Below are 22,858 nucleotides of genomic sequence, written 5' to 3' on the forward strand. Positions count from 1 at the left end.
CAAGGCATCTACTTTTTGGCCCGCTCTGGTTGTTGAGTACAACCAATCTTGGGACTTATTTATCTTTCATTCAAGGCTCAAACACTGAAGTCACAACAAAGAAAATTTAAATTTTATAAACAAGTCTCAATCTTGGAGCTTCCATTAGGGTCCCCGTCTAGAAGACTATAACTCTTTTTCGGCAATAAGAAAATATCTTTTTCTTCTTTTTTACTCGTAGCATGTCATGTGACTTTTCCACTTTTCCTTCTTCAATTATTCAATCTTACTCATTAATTAAAATAGGATTTAATGTATTCTTGATTCTTATAAATATGGAAATATATGTTTCTAAGTGTTGGATTATTAGTTTTGGTACACGTCTTTGGTCTCCCCATAAGCCTTGGTTATACTTTATTTATATTGCCATATAAATATCTTGTAACAGTGGCTTACGTGAGGGATCCTAGGTGATGTCTGATTTCCACTTGTACATAGGTTTGGGTACCTTTGTGTCCTACACATAAATATATCTTCATTTTGCTGATTAAAAAAAAGTGTGGAATTATCATTGATGCATAGGAACCTACTCTCTTAAAACTCAAATTATAAAGTACGGTTTGTTAGGAGACAAAGTAATATAATTATTCATTCTCTTGCAAGGACACCTAGACGTTAGTTCTCAAACTTTTTAATTATGTTACTTTTTATATTGAAGTGCCTATTGTAAATGAAATGATACAAGTGTTTTTTTTTATAAAATATAAAATAAAAAATATGTTGGTTTCTTATTATTCTTTAAAGTTTTGAAGATAATGTGTGTGTGTGTGTGACATGACAACGGGACGGGGTGGGGACGAGTATTGTCTCCCCATTTCTCAATCCCGACTCCCCAACATATACCTGTTCTCATCCTCGATACTCGACGGGTTAAAATTTGTTACCCCATCCCCATACCCGTCGGGTATCCTCATCCTCGCCCCGTCCTTGGTTCAGATTTGTAAAAAAAAAAAAATTTTTTGTAAAAAAATTATATTGAAAATCTGATTTTAAAAAAAAATTGATTGTTACACAATTATTTTTAACTACTTGTATTTCCAGCGCATTTGTCTACAAAAATTATCAAGAAAAGAATTTTAAATTATGTAAAAATTATAAAAAATTAACAAGTAATTAATAAAAATTTCATAATTTCATCATCGGGGCGGGTCGAGAATGAGTATGAGATAGGTAGTGACATCCCTGTCTCCAACCCCGATTTAAAAAGTTGGATAATCCCTGAATCTGAACCCGTACCCTTTCAACTTGGGTATTTTCCCTCAAAATCGGGACGAGTTTAAGCGGATATTGAGGGGTACAGGTTTCATTGCCATGCCTACCTATGTGTCCTTCTATCTTCCCTTTTTAACACTAGGAATCTCACTCTATTTTCTCTTCCTGCACCTAGTTTGCATTTCGTTGATTTCCATTTTGATGTTTTGATTATAGAAACAATAATCTAAGTTGCCACAAGCTTGAGATCGTACTGTAAGTTGATTTCCATTGTGTATGTTCTCGCTTCCTACGCCAACTATGCATTTTCTTCAAATTTGACAAATTTTGACTATTTTATGTTTTTATTAATTCAATTATCCACTTCCTGGACCTTGTCTATATAATTCAATAATCCATTTAGTAAACTTCCTCTGTGCTTCAATTATCTATTTCGTAAACTTGCTCTGTTAATTTTAATTTTCTTATTAAGTACAATGATGGCAAATACTCTGTGCTACATCTAATCATTTCATAAATTTGGATTTTAACAAATTTTGATTATTGAAAATATGCAGACCTATCCAGTACAGTGATGGCAGATACTCTTGGTAATATAGAAATACAAGAAATTGAGTCCATTAATGTCATGCCCATGGATACACCAATTTCATTTGGGGAGGTTATGCCAGGAGATGCTTCAAATGATGCTAAAGAATTGAATATCTAGCCTTGTCTTGGGTTGGAGTTTGAGTCTCTTGAAAAGGTTAGAGAATTTTATAATTCATTTGCTAATAGGAATGGTTTTGGAATATGGATTCGATCAAGTAAACCAAAGATGGTAGTCTTGGTATATTGTTGTGAAGGTCAACACAAAGTAAAAAGTTTAGTGGATAAAGATACTCATGATAACATTTGTCAAAGTAAAAGAGAGTGTTCAACTCTTTGAACTAGTTGTCAAGCTTCACTTACTATTTCAAGAGATGGCGTAGCAAGCAATTGGGTTATAAAATCATTTAGCAATGATCACAACCATGTAATGCTTGGCCCCAAAAGTGTGTGTTATATGAGGTGTCATAAAAAGATGAGTGTTGCTGCACAGAGTCTTGTGGAAAAATTTGAGGAAGAAGGATTGCCTACAGGGAAGGTTGCTTCAATTTTCAACAATGGTGACTCATCTTCCTCCAATAGAGATTGTTGGAATCATATCAGAAATCTTTGAAGAAAGAATTTAGATGTTGGAGATGCTAAAGCTGTTTTCAATTATTGCAAAAGAAAACAAGTTGAAAATCCTAATTTTTTCTATGCAATCCAATGTGATGATGATTCTCGGATGGTAAATTTTTTTTGGGTAGATGCTAGATCAAGGGTAGCTGACCAACAATTTGGAGATGTTATAACTTTTGATACCTCCTATAAAACCAATAAGTATAGTATGCCGTTTGCACCATTTACTAGAGTGAATAATCATTACCAGTCAATTTTGTTTGGTTGTGCATTGTTACTAGACGAATCAAAGAATTCTTTTACTTGGTTATTTCAGACTTGGCTCGAGGCAATAGGTGGAAAAAAACTTGTTTCTATCATAACTGATCAATATTTAGCAATTGGAGCTGCTATAAAAAAAGTATTTCTAGAAACAAGACATCGTCTTTGCTTGTGGCATATTAGGAAGAAGTTTCCTAAAAAGTTAGCTCATGTATACCGTAAAAGATCTACTTTCAAGCGTGAGCTTAAAAGATGCATCCGAGAGTCACCTTGTATTGATATTTTTGAAGAAGAATGGAAGCACCTAATGAAAGAGTATAACTTGTTGGAAGGAAATGAATGGCTTCAGGGATTATATAGGATTAAAGAATCATGAATACATATTTTCAATAGGAGTACATTTTTTGCTGGTATGAATACTACTCAAAGAAATGAGGGCATTAATGCCTTTTTTGATTCTTTTGTACACTCGAGAACAACATTACAAGAATTTGTGGTGAAGTTTGAAAAGACAGTTGATTGTCGCTTAGAAGTAGAAAAAAGGGAAGATTACGAATCTAGGCATAAATTTCGTATTTTGAGTACTGGCTCCAAACTTGAACATCATGCTGCATTTGTTTATACAAGAAATGTTTTTGGAAAATTTCAAAATGAGCTTAGGAAGATCAACGAGTTTACTAAGAAAAAGATTCGAAGAGATGGGCCTAGTTATGTCTTTCAGGTGTCTAGTTGCTATGATGCTTGAGATACATTTAATGTTAATGTAGACTTAGACTCAAAGGTTGCTAAATGTGACTGTCAACTTTTTGAATTTATGGGGATATTGTGCAGACACATATTTGTAATTTTTCAAGCAAAAGGGGTTGTTCAAATTCCCGATCATTTTGTTTTGCAACGTTGGACGAAGGATGCTAACAAATGTATTGAGGTTAGTGATGCTGAAAATAACTTTGATGGTCTGTCCATTACACCTAGGATTTTAAGAAGGATGCACGCACAACAACAAGCAAGCATATTAGTTGATCTTGTTGAAGAATCGAAAGAGATATATAGGTTCATCGTTTTGGAGTTGGGTCAAACTCATAAGTCAGTAATTGTAATGAAAACAAGTTTACCACTTTTGGAGTCAAGTCTCACCATTGGGAACAAACTCTGCATGCCAGAACATGTGAGTGAAGTGCCACATTTGATTCTTAGAGACCCACACATATCACAAACAAAGGGGAGAAAAAAGGATGGGAAAAAGTGTCTCATAATAATAGATTGAAGAGTGGGCTTGAAGTATCACTTAATAAGTCATTGGTTAAAAGGAAAGCATGCCATGAGTGTGGAGAGCATGGTCACAACAGCAAGACTTGCAAGAAAAAAAATCTAAATGATTAATAATGTAAGCTTTATGGTATTTTTTCAAATCTTTAACTTGCGTTTTATTCATTATCGTAACTAATCAGTGTTATTTTTGCAGGTCTATGATGATGAAGGACTATTTCATTGACAAGGTTTTTATTAAGGAGGAATGTATTTTTCTGTTTAAAATCTAGTTTAAGTTTTGCTGGAGAAATGTTTAGCAATTAGTAAATTGTTTACTTTGGTTGAGAATCATATAACAACAAATGTTTATTGTAGTAGTCAGTTTATAGCCTTTTGAACTATTACTGAAATTATTTTGCAATATGCTCTGATATAGAAGCATACAATTGTTATTTGGTTCATAAGATTTTCACGCAATATGCTCTGAGAGATGGAAGAAACAATTATAATTTGTTTTACATTGATGAAGTGTTAATTAAAGAAAATGGAGCACAATTGTTTACTGAAGAAATGTGCATGTGGTGACTCATTGGAGTCTTATTGGAAGAATATATGCAATGAATTTATAATTTGGTGGCTAAAAAATGGAGTAAATTCAGGTTTTATAACAAACAATTTATGTGCAAATGAATAAAACTTATTATTCATTAGAATTCTTAGATAAAGTACCTAAAAAAACAATTGCCATTCAAATCAGAACTCATATGTATATATGTATCCCATGTATTCGATCACACAACAAAGAGTGAGTAATTTGCTCGTGTGGTGTTCAACTCATGTAAAGTTTATGAATCTTGTCATCCTTCCAGTTTTGCATTTACCTATCACATTGATTAATACCATGCATATATTCGTTCACACAAAAGATAATGTGAATAATCTGCTCACCAACTCAAGTGCTAGATATAATAAAGTGACAATTTTGTGCGTACATGTTCCTATTTAGGTGCACGAGAATGTGCGTACATGTCTCTATATAATGTCTATAACTGAAATAAAAATGGAAATAAATGAAATTTAAGCTATGTACAGGAGACAGAATGTTTGAAGTGAGTTTTATAGTTACTGAGAAAAATGATAAATGGTCATTAGCGAATTGGGAGGAAGAGAGATAGAGGTCCGATACGTGTGTAGTGCATAGGAGATTTAATTGCTAGATTTTATAGGAAAACGAAATGCAAACTAGGTGCAGGAAAAGAGAATGGAGTGAGCTTCCTAGTGTTAGAAAGGGAAGATAGACAGACGTTTACAAATTGCAAATGGAACACCTAAAAGGTAAGTGTGCATAGGATAAATCTCATCCTCTCATTCAAAATAAAATTAAAGGTTCAAATTGAGAGTAAGACTTTACACTTACTCTTGGAGTAACTAGATTCTTTCTCTTGTGTGTGCATATATATATATATATATATATATATATATATATATATATATATATATATATTACCCATTAAAATATTTATTTTTAGGTTTTTTTTAAAATGTTGAAAGATGTTGAAGCTTACTAATGTTTAATTTCATACTATACTTCAAAGACTACTTAAAAGTATCGGAACTCACGCGCTCTCTCTAAACTCTCTCTATAGAGTGAAATATAAAAAAAAGTTATCTCACACGCTATCTCTCCTCTTTTTCTCCTCTCACGTGTGTATATATATATATATATATATATATATATATATATATATATATATATATATATATATATATATATATATATATATATATATATATATATATATATATATATATATATATATATATATATATATATATATATATATATATATATATATATATATATATATATATATATATATATATATATATCAAAGTCAAGATGAATGTGCCACAGTTATTTATTATTTTTTTCCTTCATATTCCACTATTCATTAAACAATTATGCAAATTAAAGCGCGGCCATCATAAGTCATAACGCATTGCTTTTGTTTATTTCAACAAATCAGAAATTCAAGTAGTGCTTGTTTGGTTTAGGATTTGGTGTTCTTGAAAATCTGTTTCAAAACAAAATGGTGTTGTTGAAAATAATTAATTAAACTTGAGTTTGGATATCGAGTTTGCAGCGTGTGTGTAATTCATTTTGGGAGGGTATTTAAAATCTTCTGCGTAGAATGCTTCGTCTGAGTAGACATTGGCAGGGTTTTAAAATGTTACTAATGACTTAGAGTATATAATTAAATTAATCTATGAAAAATTAATTATACGTAGAGGTAGAAACATGTCATGGAGATCAAGCTTTGATAGGCTTAAACCTTATTATTACCTTCAATATAAAGACAAAGCTTTGATTAGTATGACCTATTTCTTCTCATAAGCTTTTTTTTAAGACCGAACTCGACTAGTAACTAGAGTGATTAACTTGAAAGTTTGTTTAAAAATCTATGTTATCATAAGACTTATGAAAAGGTCGATAGGTCAATTAGTAACAAATTATAATTTTGTATTATTTTTTGTAATATATGTATATGTATTATATATAATTATGTATATATAATATAACATAATGTAATTTTATTATATATGTATACAAATAAGCTAGCATATTAGGTTTAATATAATCTTGGGTATGAATTTTGTTTATAGACAAGTGAACTAAGTTGTTCATGCTCTTGAAAGGGTGTTTAGGTTCTATGTTAGTCCATAATGCTTTGATTATTCTCCTTATTGTATTGATGTTTTGCTTATTTATTAAATGATATAAGCATGTTGCAGTAAAAAAAAAATCAACCTATTAGGTTTAATATGCTTTTTTTAAAGCCTAATTTTATTTTACTTGAATAGACATTTGAAAAAACTTAAATTTTACATTTTGGATAGATGTGTCTAGACCAACCAAGTTGTCTACCTATTCCCACCCTTCGTTATTCACAAAACAAGTTCATGATATAAACTATTTTTGTATAATGCGTTACCATCCCAAGCGCCCTACCTTCCCATGCCTCTGATTCATTGTGGAATGTTATATGGGCCACCATGTTATTTGGTGAAGGAGTTGGTTGCTTATAATTTCCATTCTTTTCTGTAAACTTCATTTTTACAACTCACAAATCATAGTTTTTCTCTTGCAAATACCAGAGGTGGAGGTAAGAAGTTGCTACTCTTCCATGTTAGTCTATGAATATTTTTCTTGTTTGTATTTTTTTTTAAGATTTCCTCACACACCTTTAAAAATCAACAGAGATCTGACTAACACCATGTAAGAAGAAACAAAGAGAAAGGAGAAGAAAAAAACAGAGCAGATAGTCTCTAAGGTTGAATGAAAGTGTATTCACATTCTGAAATTTTCATAGCATATATATATATATATATATATATATATATATATATATATATATATATATAACTTAACATAACACTCTCAAAACATGACTCATATTTGTTTGTGCAATGATGTGCAATGATGTGAGACTTTCCTTAACGAGAAGGATCATCATCTATGCTTCTTTGTAACCGACCAAAATTTTGGGGTCAGGATCTTTTTCTTGGGATGATATTCTTTTACTCTCATTCCAATTCAATGTAAGATAATCAAGTTAATCATCTAGATTTATTTTTATATATTTGACTTACTACTTAAATTTAATCTACCTAAAACCTGTTTAGCTAATCTCTCTTAAGAACCAAAGTGAGATATAAGAATGGTAACTAGAGGCGGTAAGCCACAAGCCCAATCTTCTCGGTGACCCAATAAGGCCCATAAAATCGTTTGGCCAATTTTGAATAATGGGGCCTGATGGATAATTGGAGGTAAGGCCAGAGTCGGACATAGACCAGATCGCTGACATGGAACTGCACATCGCGACGGTGGCAGTCAGCATGAATTTTCATAGCAGCCTGGGCCTTAGCTAAGCGGCGTTGTAGTTTGTTGTGCAATTCTTGTCGGGTCAACACTATAGAATCAGCTGCCTTGATTGTGGAAGACCCAGGGAGGTATTGTGGGAACGCTGGGGAGGTTTACCATAAGTAACTTCTTAAAGGAACATGCCTGTGCCGTAATGAGTTGATGTATTGTAGCTCCATTCCGCCAATGGAAGGAATGAGTGTCAGAGAGCAGGGCGGTCATGCACGAATGATCGGAGATATTGCTCGAGAGTCCTGTTAAGGACTTCTGTTTGGCCGTCAAACTCCGAATGATATGAGGTGCTGTATTGGAGTTTGGTGCCACTTAGCCTGAATAGTTCGCGCCAGAATTGGCGGAGAAAGATGGGGTCTCTATCTGACACAGGCTACGGGAGAAACCATGTAACTTGTAGACGATGTCGATGAAGAGGCTGGCAACCTTGTGGGCGGAGTATTTCGACGGCAGTGCCCCAAGATGGGTACCCTTAGAGTAGCAGTCAACAACCACCAAGATGGTGATGCACCCATGGGATGGCGGCAGTCCCGTGATGAAGTTGAGAGTAAGATCCTCCCACAAAATTGAAGGAATTGGAAGCGGTTGGAGCAGGCCGGCCGATTTCTTGCTCTCGTACTTCATGAGTTGGCAGATGCGACACTCCGATACCATGCGACGAACATCGCGGCGCATAGTGTCCTAGAAGAAGGTTTCTTTGAGCCTTCGCAAGGTCTTAGTTTCTCCCATATGGCCTCCAAGTGGCGTGGAGTGAAATTCATTCAACAACATGGGGATATAAGGATTATCGAGTTGGAGCCAAAGCTTGCCGCGATATCGAATCCATCCCAAGTGGGTAGAAAACTCTGGGTGAGCATCAGGTTGTTGCTGAATCGTATCGAGAAGGTCTCGATAAGCGGATGAGTTGACCACAGAGTGTTTGATGTCGGCCAAGCAATCAAGAGTGGGGATAGAGAGAATGAAGCATTGTCCCGGTGGCACAATGCGTGAAAGGGCATCTATCGCGATGTTGCCGGTGCCGGAATGGTATTGTATAGTATAATCATACCCCAGGAGCTTGGCCAAGTATTGATGTTGTTAAGGGGTTTGTATCACCTGGTTCATTAAGTCTTTCAGACTCTAGTGGTTTGTGATGATAATGAAATGGTGGTTGAGGAGATAGTGCTGCCATTTGCGAACGACAGAGGTGATCGCATGGAGTTCTCTAACGTAAGTAGAGGAACGTTGGAGCCTCGGGCACAGGAGTTGACTAAAGAATGCTATCGGGTGTGCTCGCTGAGAAAGGATGGCTCCCATTGCCACACCGGAGGCGTCGGTCTCCAAGCAAAATGGAATAGTGAAATCCGGCGGAGTCAACAGCGGTGCCGTGGTCATGACTTGTTTAAGTTTATCGAAAGCACCTTGAGCTTCATCATTCCAATGAAAATTGTCCCTGCAAAGGAGATTGGTCAAAAGGGCTGCCAGAGGTGCATATCCATGTATGAAACGCCTGTAGAACCCGGTAAGGCCAAGGAATCCGTGAAGGTCAATGGTGTTTGTCGGAGTGGGCCAGTCCAACATAGCAGAAACCTTGGATGGGTTTGGTGCGACACCAGCAGCAGACACGATATGAGTTAAGTACTGGAGGCTGGCTTTGGCGAAAACGCACTTAGAGGCACACAGGAAGAAGAAGCCTTGGGCGATCGTGGCAAAAACAGCTTCCAGATGCCGGAGATGATCAGTCCATGAAGGGCTGTACACCAAGATATCATAAAAAAAAACAGCCATGAACTTGGGGAGGAAAGGCTTAAGCAACTCATTCATGGTGGCCTGGAAGGTTGCCGGAGCATTGCACAGCCCAAAAGGCATGACGCAGTACTCATAATGGCCGTTGTGGGTGCGAAACACAGTCTTATGGATATCCTCTTTCACCATTCGAATTTGGTGGAATCCCTGGCGTAAGTCTAACTTCGAGAAACAGGATGCCATGCCCAGCTTGTCGAGGAGCTCGTCAATGGTAGGCATAGGGAAGCAGTGTTTAATGGTAATAACATTGAGGGTGTGATAATCAATGCATCAGCGCCAACTACCATTCTTTTTCTTGGCGAGGAGCACAGGTGAGGAATAAGGGCTATGGCTGAGTCTGATAAGTCCCGAGTCAAGCATGGATTGAACTTGTTTCTCGAGTTCGGTCTTTTGGCTGTGTGGGTATCGATATGGTTTAACTATGATTGGTTTGGAATTAGGGGAGAGGTGGATATGGTGGGAAATTGGACGGACTGGAGGGAGCTGGGTTGGTTCGCGGAGAATATGTTGGAACTTATCCAGGAGGGAGGACAGGGTTGTGGGTGGCGGACGGTCATCTGAAATTAAGGTGGGGGAGGTGGTTAGGGATGAAGGTGAGGGTGTGGTGCGGAGGTGGAATAGGGCCGAGACCGCCTGGGTTCGTAGCATGCGTTTCAATTGATGGGCTGAGGCTGAAGGTGGTTTAGTGGGAATGTCCGCGACAATGTGAACCGGGAGGCCCATGTGGGTGAAGAACATGGAGAATGAGGTGTAATCGCTAGTGATTGGGCCCAATTCCTTCAGCCATTGGACACCCAACACAATATCTGCTCTACTAAGCGCTAACCCGAAAAGGTCTGTGATAAACCTGTGCCCTTGAATCTCAATGGAGACCTGAGGGTAGCGGCGGGTACACTGCATGACTCCGCCGTCACCAACCATAATCGAGAAAGGGTCTATCGAGGTAGAGGGAAGAGCAAGAAACTTAGCGACATGGGATTGCACAAAATTGTGCGTACTACTGCCATCGACAAGTATGGTGAGGTGGTGATGGTGGATCGTGTCGTACACGCAGAAGGTTTCAGGGACAGGCATGCCGGAGAGCGCGTGCAGGCTCAATTGGGGCTGAGAGTCGTCTGAGACTGGTGGCGGGGAGGGGTCGCTGTGTGGTTGGGGCGATTCGGGTGGTCCGGTGGGGTGAGCAGATCCACGTCATCTTCCGCGATTAGGAGGTGGATACGGGGTTGGCAACGATGCCCCGTCAACCACTTTGCATCACAATAATAGCACAGTCCCTTATCGCGTTTGATGGCGATCGCCTCAGGGGACAAGCGGCGGAAAGGCAATTTGGAGGAGGGTGTGGTGGTTATAGGCCTTGTGGCTGGTGGTGGGTGGGGTAAGTGGCTCGGTTGCTGCGACGGCGGTTGGAGAACTTGTCTTCCTGGAGCTTAGCCAGGGAGGGCCACGGCTTGCGGCAAGCACATTGGTTGCAACGCTTGCACCTCACGGCGGAGCTCTAGCGACAATTCATAAATAAAACAGCTCATCAACAACGGGGGAGACAGCCCGATAACATGATTAGCGAGGTGCTCGAACTCCGCCAGGTAGTCGTTGACAGTGCCTCGCTGTTGGAGTTTGAAAAGCGCACCATGTGGGTCGTCGTAGTACGACGGGGCAAAGCGCGACTCCAAGGCTTGAAGCATGGTCGGCCATGATGTCAGGAAGCCATTCCTGGACATCCATTGGAACCAACAGAGTGCAAGTCCCTCCATATAGAAGGACGCCACAGTGATACGCTCTGCATCAGGAATCCCTTGATAATCGAATAATTGCGTGATTTTGAAGATCCTCCCGAGAGGATCTTGGCCATCGAAGTGTGGGACTTCAAGTTTCATGTGTGGTCTGGAAATGGTGTTGGGCGGTGGTGAAGGGGGTGGTTTCGGTGAGGGTGGAGATTCGGTGAGGGCTGCGAGTCGATCGAGGACCGAATCGAGCTTGAGGTTGAGGTTCGCATTGGCTTGGGTTAGGGACTGCTGGTTTTGGGATAGGGTGGATTGATGCTGGGTAAGCTTGTGGATGGCCTCTTCCAGTCGCTCAATGGAGGTTTGGCGCGTATTATGTTCTGGCATAATGGCAGGTCGGACCAGAAATGTTAGGGGTGCAACTAACTAAAGACACTAATATGCTACTGGTAAAATTCTTTCTTGCTGATTTTATTTCCTTATATGGTATTTATAAGAAAGGATAACAAGCTGTAAAACCACATGTGGGCCAGCTAGGCTGTAACAAACTAAAAAGGAAATAACAGAAGGATAATTCTCATAACAGAATGAAAACAGAATGATGATTGAATATTCAGCAAGAATCCTTGGTGCGCTTCAGACGTAGTCTTCGTAATGGGCTGGCCTCTTGGTAAGTCTCTTGGGCCTTCCATCAGCTTGTGTCCTGTTGCTATCATATAACCTCTACGAGTGTGAATGAACTGTATGCAATTGCTTTAAATAATCAAAGTAAAAGCTTTGTCACCTACAATATAGGAGTCTCTGGTATAGATCCTCCTCAGTGTCCCCTTCAAGCTCCGTGTCCTCAAAGAGATCATCATGGGTCCAATTTCCTTCTTGAAAGAATTGCAGTGAAACTCTTCTCAAGACTGAAATATTTGCCATTCCTATATTGAGGTCATACCACACACATATTCTTAAATCACGAATCAGAAACACAAGTTCTGCACTAACTTGCCATGGCCGAAATTTCCTCCCCTTGAAAAATATCAGTTTGATGGCATTCAATGAAACAATCAGGGATGCCTATTATGGCTATTGGAGCAGTACCAAGTGAAGACAGTGTGACCTTGTCCCACCTTTGTGCCATCTAATTCAATGGCGTTATCAAGTATATTAGCACACTCTTGCCATGTAGAAGCACCAATTTGGCACAAAAATGCCACTTTGTTAAGGTTAACAAACAATATTTAATGGTAGGACTAAAAATGATGGATATAATCATTTTTCAAGGATCATGAATTTCTACTAAATCAGTCAGGAACTAATTTGATGGACAATTGATTTTTTTATTAGGGACCCTATTTGGAGTATTGTACTATGACTTATAAAGGGAATTTTCAAATACTGTCTATTTATGCAGATTTCAATTAAGTAAAGAAAAAAAAAACATAAGGAGAAATAAGAACAGAAATTTTCTATACAGATTTAGCTCAATACTCAGGCAAAGATCTAGCTCACTGTCTAGCCATGAGAGAGCTGCTGTGGTGAAGGAACTCACTCATCAATTTGTTTGAAGAAAAAGAAGACATCGTTTTTTTGGGAATTGCACATCAAAGATAATGTGTCATTTGCACTCTAATAGAGTTTCTTTGATAATGTATCATGCATTGATGATGTAAACAAATTCAAAATTGCTTTGATAATGTATACTCCAAAGATTTGTACCCTAACCTAAAGAATTGAAGCCAAGTGGCAACCATTACAAAACATGAAGGGAAATTATACATTACAGATATCTGCAAGATTCCATTAAGAACCAAAGCAAAAGTTTTCATAAATTTATGATGCATGGATCAATGATTTGTAGTGTTGCTTCAAACTGTGTCAAATTGAGGAGGAACATATGGAGCTCTTCTTTCTAAGCATCCATGGTTTACTACTTCTTCCACTGAGGAATCCTTTGAACAGCAACCTAAAAGGCCACCATAGCAAATATATTAATCCACTAGACCTATTGCACATGAGGAAAACCAATCTTAATTTTGAAAGCAATCATTACTTGAGATCTCAATACTTTTATGCCTCATTCTTTAAGACATCTAAAAATAGAAAAAGATTCCCTTCTCACTAAAATTCTTCTACTTTAAGTTGAAAGAGACAAGCAAATGCAAATTTACTTTCTACATGCTATAATTGTCTTCATCATTGATGGTCCCATTATAGACTTCATATAGGAAAATATATGTTAATGGTACTTGTGGTGAATTGGCATCCAATCAGATTAAATTATTATAAAATCAATTAACTTTTTATTTAAAATATCAAATAAAAGTAGATCATGATCATGGTATATGCTGTGCTCTTACACTCGTGACACCACTCTTGCTACACACAGAACACCTACTATGATTTTGTAAGATACCTTGCCAGAGTTTTCTTTGTTTCCAACAATAGTTTGACAAGCCAGCCTCCAAGATTCGGGTTTCTGTTTAAAATGGCGAAAGCTTAGAAGATCATAAAATTTCAAAACTTACCATCATATCACCCTAAAAAATTAAAAGGACCTTTCTAAGAAGCTGGTTTTGCAAATAAAAAAAAAGGGCTATAAATCACCAATTCCTCATTGTTCCATTGGATAAGCTGAAAGTGCATTCAATTCAATAATGTCGATATCAAATGACTTTCACTGAGATTATGAAATTTCTACAGTGGCTTAGGATAGGAAATTTTCAATCAGCTAAACCGTGAATCACAATTCAATCAACTCAATTGCAAATTAAACCAGTTAAAATTGAGTCATGACTTGAACAAAGTGTTATTGTATATGTGAGTGTGAGAGGGAGAGAGAACATGCCTTACTAAGATATCTGAGTTCAGTGTTTGTTCTTTCATTTAAAAGATCCTTTCCTTCAATAATCTGCAACAGAAGAATCAACATGTACTTGCAATTAGAGATTGATGAGTACATTTACTTTGTAAAGAACCCTAGAACTATATTATTGTGAAAAACTCAAGATCGAAGATTCATGCCTCAAGATGTTATGCTTATTAATTGACCAAGACAAACTAAGCTTGCGTGTGTTTAGAAGTTAGAACACTGTGTATAGAGTTGAGAAAGTTCATTTTCAATCAAATGATTAATGAATGAGCCAACATTACACACAATATTATTAATGAATTAACTGAATTTTCAAAATTAGTATCGTTCTAAAGATTTTACTTACAATAATTATTTATATGTAAGAATTAAAGTATTTTCTTTAACACATTGTTAACATGGGGACATATAAACATGAGAACAACACAAATCCTTACCTCTACTATGCATGTTCCGCAGCTACCACCTCCCGCGCAGTTCATCAGCTTCCCCTGTTCTTGATGCAGTTAAAACTAGTTCCCAACAACGACATAATATGATTTAAATATGTACTTGATACTTATAACTATATTAAAATTTGATTTTAATTCATATAAAGTTTGAGTTTTTTTAATAATAAAGAGACTATTTTAAACTAATTAAATAAATAGAGGAGTCAAATTAATAATTTAGTTTTTTTAAAATGTAATTTCGATACTCAATTATCTTATAATAAGTTGACTAAAGTTACTCTATCTAGAAAACATGATCTATAGTAACAATCAAAAGTCAAAACTCATTTAGAGGGACCAAGTTGCTATATATAAGATCTATAATAACGATCAAAACTCAAAACTCAAATTTATATAAAAAAAAAAACTTCACTTAAAAAAAAATAGAGACAAATTTAAACTTAATAAATAAAAACAGAGTAAATGATCTGATTCATTAGAATTTTAAGGAAGAAAAAACTTGAATGGCACATAAGATTCAAATACGAATTAGAAAACAACATTAAAAACTCCATTAAATTTAAACTGACACAAGTTAATCTACATGGTTGATGAAAATTCTAAAAGCTTAAACCTTTTAAGAATACATATTAATGCATTCAATATACTTTAAAGAGTTTAATATTTATGTATTTCTAGCGTAAATTTATTTATACTATAACCGATTAAAAATTATTATAAATACAATTTTTTATATAACTATTATAAAGTAAATAAATTTATTACACATGATAATATAAAAACCTTTACAAGTGCATAAATTATTTATTCTGTTTTTAATTACTAAAAATATATAAACATGAAATAACTTTTATATTTTTAATATACTAACAAATATGTATATTTTTTTCTTAGGAAGCACTTTTTGACATTTATAATAAATATTAAATAAATAAGAAAAAAAACTACTACATAGTAGTTGAGATTGAGAATCTGGTGCAAAAGATGTTAGTGGTTGTGGTTGATTGAAAACATGTGGTATGAGACTTACATAGGTGGCATAAAGCTCGATCTTGTTATCCAACATGATGTTCCTCAACAGCTTCTCTCCGCTTATTGCTTTCACTCTCTCCACCGGGTACGATCCATCACTTCCCGGTTTTGGCTTGCAACAAGAAACAAAAGTTTCACATTTTTCATTCATTCATTCCACACTTCAATTCTAACTAACTAGCTAGCTGAATTTTTATGCTACATTGGAAAAAAAACAAAGTACAAGCACAAATGTGAAATGTATTGCTTAAACTTCATAGGTAGGAATAAGATTAGTTAAATGATACTCTGATATCAAAGGATTTAGCTCAGTTGGTCCCTCCTATCATGTTTAATTCTTACGAATAAAAAAAAATATACCCCGATGAACTCGAGCTCTATTTCTGGAGGAGATTCCGGCGATGAGGCGGCGGCGAAAATGACCGTGTTGGGCTGCCGCCGCCGGGGAAAATAGATGGCCGGATTCCGGGCGTCGGCGGCGAGGGAAATGGTGGTGAATATACTCATGGAAGCCATTGTTGTTTCTGTTATGGATGGTTCGCGCGCGCACACCTTCTTGTTCCTAAATAATCTTTCTTTCTCTGTTTTTATCTTTTGTGATGTAAAATAGTGCAAACTGCAAATGGCCAATGAGACGTGTGTTTTGTGTAAATTTGGAACTTTAGGTCGGGTTTCTTATTTATATTTGATATATACTCTCTAGAACTCGCTCTGTCTTACCAGGCGAAATAAATATAAATTCCAATTTTGAATAGATTATTGAAAAATTTCATTGTTATTTGTTCACTATGGAAAAAAAATAGTTGTTTTAACGTTATATTTTGGTACACTAAAAAAGTTTTATCAATTATATCATTAGACTAAGGAAAATCGAACTTTGGTTACTTAAATAACATCTTGAGTTTAAATTCAAAAAAAAATATTAAAAAAAGAAACTCAATAAAAGTGGTCAAATAACTTTTTCAAAAAAAACAAAAATTAGATATTAACAAAATTAGTAAATATTTTTACACTTATAAGATATAGTTAAAAAAAATACTGCAAAAATCTCATTGATTAGGACCATAGGTTAAAGATAAATTATAAAAAATATACTACTTTAACTCATTAATTGATATGTCTTTTAAGAATAAAATTGTGAGAGCAAGGATGGAATTAGCTTAATTTTTATGAGAGGGCCATATGCAAAGCGTAAATAAATAAATAAATATTTTAAAAATTAATATAAATTAAAATTAATCAATAAGCAAAAGATGCACCATTACTTATTCAAAAACATAAATTAAAACAAGAAGTTAAAGGAAGAAAGTTGAGCTCGACGATGCTGCAAAGAAATTGGTCGTTATGGAAACAAATTTTGGTTTATAGGAAACTCCCAAATCATTGGTTGCAATCTAAAATCTAGTTCATTACGAAAATTGTTTATATCTTCAGGACAAATCTTGGGTATTTTTGGCTGACTTTGCTCTCTTGTGTTCATGAGATGAAATGTTAAGGTTGGATGTCTCAAATATATAAGAATCTCTTGGGACATTTGTATATTTTTTAAACAATTTGTCAATTGTTTTCATTTACTCATACCTAAAATAATAAATTAATTAGACATATGACTTAAATATTTTTAAGGTTTAAATATGTTTTTATTTTTAATAAATATTTAATTTTTGTATTTATTTTCTAATAATTTTTTATTTATGTTGAGTTTTTAATAAAATAACATTTTTTATTTTTATATTTGATATTTTATTTTAATTCTTGATAAATTATCGAATTTTTATATTTATTTTCTAATGAATTTTTATTTTACGTTGAGTTTTTAATAAAATAATACTTTTAATTTTGATTCTAGATATTATATTTTAGTTCTAGATAAATTATCGAATTTTATGTTTATTTTTTAATAAATTGATGAATTTTATTTTATTCTTAACTAATAACAAATGAAAAAAATTATTAAAGAAAAAACATAAAATCACCAATTTATCATAGATTAAAAATAAGTGTTAAGGACACAAAAATAAAATTAGTTTTTATTATGAATTTAACACGAAACAAAAATTTATTATAAAGAAAATGTAAAAATAAAATATTTATTAAGAAAAAAAAACACATTTAAGTGTGTTTTTAAAAAAGTCACAAAATCATTTTTTTTATAATAACCAACCATATTTTTTCTTAAAAAGGAATGAGATATATACAAACACGGTTAAGGTTGTAGTTTTAATATAATGAAAAAAAACGTAGGAATTTATTTTAATAGAATGAAAAATTAATGGGCTTAAACTTTTTTTGCTTTCTAGAGTATCATGGTCACGTACCCAAAAAAATAAGAAACAAAAACTAATCTTTTAAGTATTTTCATGCCTTTAAACAAGAATATCTTCCAATCAAGTTAAAGAAAAATCCCTTCCAATCAATACACATTAACAAATATCAATAACTTATTTAAAGGGTATTCCTTATATTATATGCACGTGAAGTAATCTCAATAAATTGTTTTTGAAACTTAAAACTAAAACAAAGTCAAACAAAATGACATAAAATCTAAGATGCATAGAGAAATCCATATTTTGTGTTGAAAAATCTGAAATGCATGTGGAATGCTTTGATGGTTTATTAAAGCTAAAACAAAGTAAAGTTTTTTAATATTTGGATAACATTGAAAAACATTTTTCGAAGTCTTTTTAAAGAAACTTGCCCAATCAGGTAGCTAGTCTTAAAATACTTTAGAATTCGAGATTTTACTAATAAGTATTATAAGATTCTTCAACACCAGCTCAAGGAAATGGAATATTTGGTGATGAGGTTGGAGTCTCTGGTGAAATTATGCATCTTGAGTTTCTATAAAACAGGTTTGGTTAACTAAATTATTTCTACAAAACAGGTTCAATTAATCCAATTATTAAAATGAGGGAAAAAAGGTATCATGGTCGTCTATTATGATGTTTTCCTAATTATTAATCTATTGACATGAGTAGATATTGCTTGAAAATCAGTTTTTCTTTTCAAATAAAAAGTAGTTTTATAAAATATTTTGGATTTGAAAAGCAGTTAAAAACTGATTCATTCTTAAATTAGTTCAATATTCGTTCAGAACCAGTTCTCTGATTCTTTCTTGAAATGTAGGTTTAGACTATCCTATCTCAATCTAAACATGCTCTTAATTAGTGTTTCGTAGGGTGAAATAAAAGTTTTTACTATTTATTTCACTTTTTTATTATTCTCTTTAACGTCTGCAAATGCAGGATAAGTGCATAAAAAATTGACACCAAAATTGCAGCGACAAACTCCTAAATGTCCCATACGGTCCAAAACCAAATATTAAACGACTCGTCGTAAAGAAGCACACCTTTCCCTTTCCCTTCATTTCATCGTATTCGTGTTCGCAGTGTCTAAACTAACCCAATGCTCTCTCGCTCTCTCAGACCTCGTCACATACTCTCCTCCCTCCGTTCATTACCCTTTACCCTAAACCCAAACCCAAACCCTAACCCTAACCCTAACCGAACCCCTCCAATCCGAGCCTCCACACACCGTCCCTTCTCTTCTTCATGGCTGTCCGAACCTGGAAACCCAATCATCCAATGGCCCTCACTACCCCCACCAAAACCCACTCCGAACCCAAACCCAAACCCAAACCTAAACCCCACACCCGACCCTCCCTCTCCCAACCCAAACGCTCTCTCCGTCATCTCCAACCTCTTCGCCGACCCTTCCCTCTCGCCCGGCCCGGCCCTCCACGCCGAGCTCGACCGGGCTGGGATCGAGCCGGACCCGGCCCTTCTGCTCGCCGTGTTCGATCGCTTCGGCTCGTCGCCCAAGCTGCTGCACTCGCTCTTCCTCTGGGCCCAGACGCGGCCCGCCTTCAGGCCCGGCCCCAAGCTCTTTGACGCCGTAGTCAACGCGCTCGCGAAGGCGAGGGAGTTTGACGCCGCGTGGAAACTTGTTCTCCATCACGCCGAGAAAGACGGGGAAGAAGAAGGAGAAAAAGAAAGGTTGGTTTCCGTTGGAACCTTCGCTATCATGATTCGGCGCTACGCTCGTGCAGGTAACGGAAAATGGTTTGGGATTTAGGGTTTCAATTTGTTCAATTTGAGTCTGGTAGTTTTGCTAATGAAAAAACAAAGGACTTAAATACATTTGATCCATTTAATTCAGAGTCTTTTTTTCGTCCCTGTAATTTTTTTTATTAGTTCTCGTAAAATGTATTTGTATTGTTATTTTTGTGTTTAAATTGCTTTAGGTAATAAAAAAAATAACTGTTTTAAACAGTGAAAAAAATACTATTTAAAATACTTTAAGAACTAAAAACAAAATATGTTTATTTTGTAACGAAACAAAAATTTGCAGGATGAAAATGAAAAAAAAAAAAACTCTACCCGAAGTTTCATGCACAAAAAATGTATTTAAACCTAAAAAAAAGAGCTTCTTTTATAAGTTTTTTACGCAGCTAATATAAAGTGTGTTGTGTATATTTTGGGTTTGATTTTGCAAACTGAAATTTACTTGGAGTTGGTTTTCTTAACATGATTTCACTCATAGTAATAAGTGAGTTTTTTTTTTTTTTTTGTGAAATAGTGATAAGTGAGTAACTTTGATTTATTTTTTCAATTTTTTTATTTGGAAAGTAAATTTGGTTAGTGTAATTTTCATACACTATTGTCAACCAAATTGACTTTTAAAATAATTTTTATTGAATTTACCACACATGCCTATTTTGCGTTTGGTTTTAGGATGATTTTTGTTAATGCACCTCAGAAGCAACAAAATATTGGTTTTGCGGTTGGGTAACAAAAGCATGCAATTTAGGTTTTCAAATTGTTGAATTTAAATTTGGTATGTTGCAATACAAGTAATGATGAAGTTCTTGCCTATATGCTTATGAATTTTGATAACTCAAATATGTAGTTTTTGTCCAAAATTATTCCGTTTCTTTTTTAATGATGAATTGTTTTTTTTTTTTTTGAAAAAAAATCAGGTATGTCCAAACTTGCAATTAGAACATATGAGTTTGCCACAAATAACAAGTCAATTGTGGATTCTGGCTCAGAAATGAGTTTATTGGAGATATTGATGGATTCACTTTGTAAAGAAGGGTCTGTGAGGGAAGCTTCAGAGTATTTCCTTTGGAAAAAGGAGTTGGACTTAAGTTGGGTTCCTTCTATTCGGGTTTATAACATAATGTTAAATGGATGGTTTCGATTGCGGAAACTCAAGCAGGGAGAGAGACTTTGGGCAGAGATGAAGGAGAATATGAGACCCACTGTTGTGACATATGGTACCCTTGTGGAAGGATATTGTCGAATGCGCCGTGTCGAAAAGGCACTTGAAATGGTTGGTGATATGACCAAAGAAGGAATTGCACCAAATGCAATTGTGTATAATCCAATAATCGATGCACTGGCCGAAGCTGGAAGATTCAAAGAGGCATTGGGTATGTTGGAACGTTTTCATGTTTTGGAAATAGGCCCTACTGATTCAACATACAATTCTCTGGTAAAGGGGTTTTGTAAGGCAGGAGATCTTGTAGGTGCTAGTAAGATTCTTAAAATGATGATAAGTAGGGGTTTCCTCCCAAGTGCTACCACTTATAACTACTTTTTTAGGTACTTTTCAAGATGTAGAAAAATCGAGGAGGGGATGAACCTGTATACAAAGTTGATTCAATCTGGTTATACCCCAGATCGGTTAACTTACCATCTTCTGGTGAAGATGTTATGTGAAGAGGAGAAGTTGGACTTGGCAGTTCAAGTTAGCAAGGAAATGAGGCATAATGGATATGACATGGACTTGGCTACGAGTACCATGTTAGTTCACTTGCTTTGCAAAGTGCGTAGGTTGGAAGAGGCTTTTGTGGAATTTGAGGACATGATACGGAGGGGTATAGTTCCTCAGTATCTGACTTTCCAGAGAATGAAAGCTGATTTAAAGAAACAAGGTATGACTGAAATGGCTCAAAAACTTTGCAAGTTGATGTCTTCTGTTCCTTATTCTCCGAATTTGCCAAATACTTATGGTGAAGTCAGAGAAGATGCATATGCACGAAGAAAATCTATAATTCGGAAAGCCAAAGCATTTTCTGATATGCTGAAGGACTGTAAGGACCCTAGTGAACTTCGTAAGCATAGAAGTTCATCAGAAAATACTGTCTCAAGCACAAACAGTTTGATAGAGGATATTGAGAGAAAAAGAAATACAGGATGAACTTCTGCGATCTCAGTATCAGCTGGGAGCAATTATGGGCAGTTTGAAGCACATGGGAATCAGTTTGCATTTATTCACATTTGTTGAAAAGAATTTTGCTGTATTTCCTTATGCAATTTGTACGCTTCAAAGCAACAGGAAGTGGATCAGTGAAACGGATTCGCTGTTGTCTACAACAGCATCTGCTACCAGTGTTCGTTGTACAGAAAATAACTTCTAATAGCCAAATTGTGGATATTTATCAATGAAGATAACAACAACTGAAGTTATTTCTAGCCGTTGGAGCTCACAGTAAATTGCTTTTAACGTGTTCCATCAAAAAGTTGGTACAAATCCCTGTAATCTTCATTTTTGGTAAAAATCCTAGTAATCTTCTGATGGATCAAACAGGGGTCTGTTTAAGTGAAAATTGTGATTATATTTTATCTGGCTTATATTTGTATATAATTTTTGTCATCTAATATGCTCATCTTTACCATATATAAGGAGAGCCTATTAAGAATGGAGAACAGGTTAGGATTGAAACACCTGATTAGGTGCTTTTTAAGAAAACCCCAGATGCTATCAACCAAACTGTTCAGTTTTGAAATGAAATCCTCCCCCTTTTTAAGAAAATCTTTCTAAAAATATTTTAGATAACAACAGATTAGACAATTTCATAGGTAAAATATAACATGGTCAGAGTGAGTTATGCGAGAGCTGTGTTTTCAAAAAAACTGGTTCAAAGGGGGCTTGTAAGAGAGCTCCCCCAAAACTTGAGCATTAGAAATTCCATTTATCAGATCATAGATTATTGTTTCTTGTAAGAGCATGACTTATCCCAATTACACATTTAGATATGAAGGCTAATAGATCGCCTTAAGACTTGGAAATCATGGTTATTTTATTCTATGCAGGAAAG

At 35.3% G+C, this 22,858-nt stretch overlaps 2 protein-coding genes across 3 annotated transcripts; one reads left to right on the plus strand and one right to left on the minus strand.

Annotated features, from left to right (window-relative positions):
- Window positions 1–13,035: 13,035 nt before the first annotated feature.
- LOC100807125 (photosynthetic NDH subunit of subcomplex B 3, chloroplastic) lies at window positions 13,036–16,454 on the minus strand. Of its 2 annotated transcripts, XM_003550111.5 has the most exons (6): window positions 16,114–16,454; window positions 15,752–15,865; window positions 14,707–14,760; window positions 14,246–14,308; window positions 13,814–13,876; window positions 13,036–13,363 (listed from the first exon to the last, which is right to left on the minus strand). In XM_003550111.5, the coding sequence occupies exons 1-6, from the start codon at window positions 16,267–16,269 to the stop codon at window positions 13,328–13,330; spliced, it is 486 nt and encodes a 161-aa protein (XP_003550159.1). In that variant the 5' UTR covers window positions 16,270–16,454; the 3' UTR covers window positions 13,036–13,327. The 2 variants fall into 2 exon arrangements, with proteins under 2 accessions (XP_003550159.1, XP_006601126.1); XM_006601063.4 differs by lacking the exon at window positions 13,814–13,876 and having other exon boundaries at window positions 16,114–16,442.
- A 2,501-nt stretch (window positions 16,455–18,955) lies between these two features.
- LOC100793484 (pentatricopeptide repeat-containing protein At5g11310, mitochondrial) lies at window positions 18,956–22,366 on the plus strand. The gene is made up of 2 exons (XM_003549193.5): window positions 18,956–19,801; window positions 20,732–22,366. Exons 1-2 carry the CDS (start codon window positions 19,159–19,161, stop codon window positions 21,955–21,957), a joined length of 1,869 nt encoding a protein of 622 aa, XP_003549241.1. The 5' UTR covers window positions 18,956–19,158; the 3' UTR covers window positions 21,958–22,366.
- Window positions 22,367–22,858: the final 492 nt, after the last annotated feature.

This window comes from Glycine max, chromosome 17, assembly GCF_000004515.6.
Source record: "Glycine max cultivar Williams 82 chromosome 17, Glycine_max_v4.0, whole genome shotgun sequence".
In the NCBI taxonomy this organism is placed as follows: domain Eukaryota; kingdom Viridiplantae; phylum Streptophyta; class Magnoliopsida; order Fabales; family Fabaceae; genus Glycine; species Glycine max.